This window comes from Pygoscelis adeliae, unplaced genomic scaffold, assembly GCF_000699105.1.
Source record: "Pygoscelis adeliae isolate BGI_AS28 unplaced genomic scaffold, ASM69910v1 Scaffold130, whole genome shotgun sequence".
NCBI lineage: Eukaryota > Metazoa > Chordata > Aves > Sphenisciformes > Spheniscidae > Pygoscelis > Pygoscelis adeliae.
This window is the reverse complement of record NW_008824031.1, coordinates 1,884,161-1,890,816: the sequence shown is the minus strand read 5'-3', so window position 1 is coordinate 1,890,816 and position 6,656 is coordinate 1,884,161. Positions and strand designations below refer to the sequence as shown.

Sequence of the window (6,656 nt, the reverse complement as noted above, 5' to 3'; positions counted from 1 at the left end):
AGCCTCCTTCAGGCACATCCACCTGCTCCAGTGTGGGGTCTTCCACAGGCTGCAGGTGGATATCTGCTCCACTTTTAACCTCCACGGGCTGCAAGAGGACAGCCTGCCTCACCATGACCTTCACCAGGGGCTGCAGGGGAATCTCTGCTCCGGTGCCTGGAGCACCTCCTCCTCGCCCTCCTTCTTCACTGACCTTGGTGTCTGCAGGGTTGTTTCTCTCTCATATTCTGACTCCTCTCTCCAGCTGCAGTTGCGCAGCAGTTTTTCCCCTTCTTAAATATGTTATCACAGAGGTGCTACCAGTGTCGCTGATGGGCTTGGCCTTGGCCAGCGGTGGGTCCGTCTTGGAGCTGGCTGGCATTGGCTCTGTCGGACACGGGGGAAGCTTCTAGCAGCTTCTCACAGAAGCCACCCCTGTAGCCCCACCCGCTACCAAAACCTGGCCACGCAAACTCAATACACACCTTAAAGCATTGGTAGTAGTTCTGGAGGGAACTGTTTGTAAAGAGGTAGTGTAATGAGAGGGATCTTTTATAGCCTTGCTTGGCTTTAACTGGAGGAGCAGATTTCCAGATTCGTCTGCCATTATCAGTATTGGTTTGAAATTACTCACTATCTCATTGCTTTTGCAAGGTAATGAATACCACTGTAGCCCACCAACGAAAAATTAATCCAGGCAAAATATTTTTGCAAGGAGAGAATAAAGAACTGATGCTCAGACATCTGCTTTGGGAGAGGAACTGCTGTTACGCCCATCCATGAACCAAGTGGAACATACTTTGCCAAGGCAGTAACTCAATTAGCAGCCTGAGGGTATTTCACTAAAAGGGAAAGATCAAGAAAAGCATTTCTTCCTAAGTATCCTGAGAATCTAGATCTTTCTTTAATTCATTCACTGCAGTGTGTTCTGCAGTCTGATAGTCTTTTAGAGTCTGAGGAACGCTTGTCTTTTGCATTTTAGGTCTCCAGCGTCGTAGACTGATTCCTGCTCCGTTGCCAGATGCTGCCTCCCTAGGAAGAAAACCCAGCGTCACTGGCCAATGGGTTGATCTACCACCTTTACCAGGCACTTTAAAAGAGCCATTTGAAATTAAAGTTTATGAGATAGATGATGTGGAACGATTACAGCGACACAGACAAGAGGAAACTGAGGTCAGCACATATTTTACTACAGCTGTAGACAAATTACAGTATACAGGCAGAATTCTTGCTTGAATGCTGGAATGGTGTTCAGGAAATTGATTGCAATTAAAGCACTATAATTATTAATTTTACAATTCATATGTTGGGGTACCCTTAACACAGAAAATGAAGATGATTACTGTCTAAAATTAATTGTGTCTAACATGACTGATGGTGTAAATGGAAGTTACCAATGAATACATTATGAGAAGACTTTTATAATCTTAGCCTGGCTGATGAAACCTTACAGCCTCCCTCAACTATAGGGTCATTAACTCTTTATGTAAATGACAGGATTCTATTAAATCAGGGATACACTGAGTTTAATTTACTTGTAATTGGAAAACACTTCAGCTAATTCTATTTTGGAGACCAGAATTCTATATTCTTCTGATGCCTTTTTCCCGTTTCTTTCATAATAGCCTTTCCAGGATGTTGAGAAGGTAGGAATGCTTTTAAGAAAATAAGAATTCATACGTTTTAGGATTAAATATAACTCTCACGTTATTATTAGGCTGTGTTTACTATTTGCACTGCTGGAAAAAAAAAATTCCTCTACAAACAGTAGTAATTTCAGAATGTATTAGAGATGTTTGCTACTTCAGAGAAGTGTAACAAATGCTCGAGTGATGTAGCATGCTGTTCCTCTAGATTAGAATCCATTAATGTAAATGTCAAATAAGAAAAACAAAAAACCAGAAAAAACACCAACCCCACAACCAAACAAAACAACCCACCTGCTAACTCTTATAAGTAATGAGCTGGGAGCAATTTGTGTCAAACTGTTGGAGGTCAACTCATAACAGGCAAATTCATGAAATGGTCTTTCTGTGTCTTAAAAGGGTCTGATGTATTTCCATACCAAGCTGAAGATACTAGAAAGGCGCCAGCAGCGAATCAGAGAAGTAAAGGCAAAGCATGAAATTTTGAAGGAAGAGTTGGAAGAGACAAAGTGCAGGTTGATGATGGATCCAAATAAGTGGAAAGAAGACTGTAAGTATTTTAAAAAACCAGCAGTATGATCAGCATGTAACAAATTTTCAGCATGTGAGCAGTCCCACTGAAAAAGTTAAGCACTTGGTAAGATATTTTGCTGAATTGAGCCCTAAAATACTCTGTGGCTCCATTCGCATTTCTGTGATAAGTGCTGAGTAGTACCAGAAATGAACAAAAAAACCCCCTCCAAACCAACCAGATGAGAATGTCAAAACAATGCAGAGACTTACTGTGATGCTTGTTAATATCAAATATTTATATAACCTTTTATTATCCTTCTTTCCAAAGAAGGAAAAAAATGTTTCCATATCCATGTTATAGCTGGGAAACTGAGACATGAGATTTGTTCACAGACTGAGTGCTGTGCTTAACTGGAGCCTCAAGGTAGAGTTGTGCATCTGCTGAACAAAGTGAAAAAAATTTCTCAGTTCAAGAGAAATAAAGCTGTACTCTACATTATTGGCTCCCTTGTGATAGAATAATGTTCTGCTATGAGCTGTTTCTCTTACTCACTGATTTTTTTTGTCTGACAGTTGAAGTGGATCCTGATCTCGATAAGGAGTCACAGGAGTACCTGGAGGCACTGGAACAAGTGACAGAGGAACTGGAGCAGTGTGTTAATCTGTGCAAGTCACACATCATGATAGTGACGTGTTTTGATATTGGAATAACAGATGCACAAGATGGAGTACGGGAAGTGGAGGTTTGAAGAGGGGTTTTTCAAGGGACTGAAGGAAGTGAAGCTGGATCGTCTGACATGAAGAAGTAAAGAGATTAAGTAGCTGGGAAGTGAAGGAGGAAAGGAGATGCCTAAAAAGCAACAATGAATGTTGTAAGAGAAAGAAACAGCTGAGGGATGGGAATGTTCACAAATCATTTGGTGCCTCAACGTGACCTGAACTGTACAAAGATAAAAGTAGGATCAAGTATTGCTTCTACCAGAGGGAAGTGAAGAAATTTTTAGTACAAACCAAGATGTTAATTAACAAACAAACAAACATACAATTGAAGTGCCTTTAAAGTTAATTTGATTTTCATTTTTGTATTTGGTGCTAGAATTAAAGCCAGCAAACCTAAGCAGACCACAAAATGTATTCCTACGAAATATTTTATACTGTATAGTGTATTTATGACTATATGTAAAAAACAAACAACATTGTAGCAAAAGCAATAAGTAAATATGTTTTCATACCTGAACTTGCCTTCTTGTTTCATAGAAAAGCTGTTTTATGTAGCAGAATTAAAATTGTATTATAGTTGTTTTCTTGGTTAGGGTTCAAGATATTTTTATGAACATTTATCTATTGAAAAGGTGTATTATGGCATTTTGAGATGATTGTTTTACCTTCAGGTTTTGTATTATTACTTTTTCAGATCAAAATAAATGTTTGTTTTCCATTTTATATATACATATATAGATATATATTAACTGCTTACCTACTTCCTTGGTTACTAACCTCACTTTTCACAGACCTGGTCTTTTTGGAGTCGTAAACTTAATGTGAGGAAGTCTACAAAGGGCACTGTGGTTTGTTTTGGTTTTCTTTTTTCCTCTCTGACTGCAGGAATTGAGAATTATGTTTGTTACCAAAACCATAAAACAAACAAAAAAAAGGAACAAAAAGTTTTTGTAAATGTTAAGTTAGGTCCATATTTTTATATAGTTTTGACTATAAATATAGCATTTGCATTTTGAACTTTTAAGACAAATAGTATATCTTTTTACAGTTTTTCTAAGGAAGGCAAACCCTCAGGATCAAGTTTATACATGCTGCATGAGATTTGTGCTTTTTTGAAGGAGGCCACTTAAGTGTGGAAACTATTGATAAATTGTTGCCAAACAAATACTTTTGAAAAGGTTTAATAGTGTATGTAATACCACATTTCATAATGAATCATATTTTCTAATCATCTTCCTTTTTATGGTTTTTTCAAATCCTTTGTACAAATATGTATTATAACAGCTTGCTTCAGTTTTTATCTGTGAATAAAAAGATACATCTATTGTTATGATTGCTTCTTGCTATGTTCATGATTTTAATGGCTGGAAGAGGGAGGATGGCCTGTGGTACACTGTATTAAATGTCATATTATATTATCTCTTTGCCTAAGAGAGAGAACTGGGAACGGAGTTTTGACATTAGTCATCATAAACCAATCAGGAAAGAGAGAAAACACCAAAGGGTAAAATAAATAGCAATGATAATACTTATATTCTCTTAGCACTTTACAGTTTACGGAACAAAGACCTGCGGCTCACATGCTTGTTTTCCCTGATGAGACAAAGCAATTAAAAATGGATCTAAAAACACAAGAAATCTTTAGGAACTGGAATCAAGCCCTGGGCCCCGTAGGTCCATCACAGCAAACGACTACATTCATTTCTCTCTGACACTGCTGCGTTTGCTCTCTGGTTAGACAGTAGCTATGCCTGGTCCTCCTTTCCCACTGATGCTGGCTGGAGTAACTCCAGGCAGGTTTAATGTAAAGCTACTGCTTCTAATGACACACCATCTCGAGTACTTTCCAGCTGTTTGGCCAAACGGCCTGTAATGCGTGAAATTTTCCCCTCCCTCTTTCTCTCTCTTTACATAGCCCTAACAGCATGGCATCCAAGCAGCAAGTTCTTCTACCCTCACAAGAGGCCTGTGAGAGGGAGGAAATGCTTTCCTTCTCATTCTGCAGCTGGAGAAGTGGGAGAGTGAGAGCAAGAGTTTGGTGCTTAAATATCTTTGTGACTTTGCATAGGTTACAAAGGATGCCCTGCTCTTATCTACCTCTGATTTATCCCTGTAAAAGCGTGCACTGTGTTTGCTTACTGACATTTGGCACTGTGTTGGGTTATATGCAGGGGAATGTGGCATCTAGAATTTCTGGAGGATCCCCTTGCTGATATCCTTGAATACCAGATATATTTATTAAGTTGTAAATTCCTGCTATATTTACTTTCTCTGTGCGTGCAGAAAGTCAGTTCTTCCAAAGATGGAATCAAAACCATGGAGTGATTCAAGACATTGTGGTTTTTCTTTTCAGAGCAAGGATCAGATAAATAAATACAGTCAAAATAAAAAAGGCAGCAGCATGCAGAGGGACGAGTATTTCTTAGCAAAGGGGAAAACCTCCAAACGAGAGGGTCAAAGGAGAATATATTCATGGGGAGCTCTGCACTGTGGTGTTAGGTTTTGCGCTGGTGCCATTACACTGTCCTCTGGAGATACACATCTTAATGGTGCTGCTGCAAGGTGGGTTGACCTGTGGTAGCCTCCGAATCCCTGGGCACAGCAGGACTGGGCTCACAGTCTTTTCAGGGTAGCCTGTAACCCCCTCTTGAATGGACACGAGAGTTTTTGTTTCTTTTATTTGCCAGCCACTTCATCCTCTCCTCAGAGGTCTTCATTGTTTCTCTCCCACTCTGGCAATAATATAATCCTCTGAAATAAAAATCAAGCCGCTAATCATCCATCCCAATTTTAATAAACCTGACAATTTGTTTAAATATTCTGCTATATAGTGTTTGCTGATCAGTCCTGCGTCCTTTGATACTTTCTCCTTAATTTCTAACTATGGTTATGTTTTCCACAAAGTACAAAAAGAGAGATTTCAGGGCTGCTTAGTTCCATGTCAACATGGCAATAGCATGCATATTAAATGCATTTAGCCTCTGGCTTGGTGACACAAAACAAGCCTGAGATGCAAAATAAGATGAGGCACTGATGGATGAAATAGCAGACTTTTCCCTATGCAAATTCTGTTCTTCATTGGTAGTTGTGGATAGTAAATTACCTTTCATATCTCAAGACCTCGGAACCTGTAATATTCCTTTCTTTTTGGTGACTTCTGCAGTTCTGTCCAGTTAAAATGTACATGAATATATGCTTAGTTTAGGATTCAAGCCTATTTTGCAAAAGGTTTAATTATATAAGGTTACAAATTATAATTGCAGTATGAAGCTGAATGCTTTATTTCATTAATTTTCTATCGAGATTTAAGAGAGGTCTTAAATTGCACTCTTGAAGAAGTGCTCATGTTGGGTTTGTTATGGTATCAGATAAAACCTTAGAAACCCACTGGTGTTGGAGAACTGCCTGAGTTACTTTTGGCAGGGCTAATTCACACTAGAATCCTTTCTCCCTTGGTTGCAGATATTCCCGTGAAATCCCTCACCTGCTCCTTGCTGGGGCACTCTTTCTAGGTCCCTTGGTGGCCCAAGTCTACCAAGCAACTCACATCACGCTTATTTCCCAGCAACAAGAAAAAAAATGCATTGACAGCTGCTATTTTTTTAAACCAGTGCAATGGTGACTCTAAATAAAGCCTAAAGATTAAAGTTCAGGAAGTGGGACACAAATTCCCTTTTCCTCAAACCCCACCTCTCATCAGGTTTCACTAACCAGGAGGCCAGAGGTGAGCTTGCCTGCATGTGAGGGGCAGGGAGAGGAGGGGTCTCCACCGCCTCAGTCACAAGGTCAGGCACCTTT

The 6,656-nt window shown here is 39.4% G+C and overlaps 1 protein-coding gene across 1 annotated transcript in view; it reads left to right on the top strand.

The window, feature by feature from the left end:
• The window catches only part of KIF26A (kinesin family member 26A), a 78,258-nt gene extending 75,026 nt beyond the window's left edge, over positions 1-3,232 (top strand). The window contains exons 12-14 of the mRNA XM_009328331.1: positions 962-1,152; positions 2,025-2,175; positions 2,712-3,232. Coding sequence (XP_009326606.1) covers positions 962-1,152; positions 2,025-2,175; positions 2,712-2,887 — 518 coding nt within the window. The 3' untranslated portion in view covers positions 2,888-3,232. The remainder of the gene's footprint in view (positions 1-961; positions 1,153-2,024; positions 2,176-2,711) is intronic.
• Positions 3,233-6,656: the final 3,424 nt, after the last annotated feature.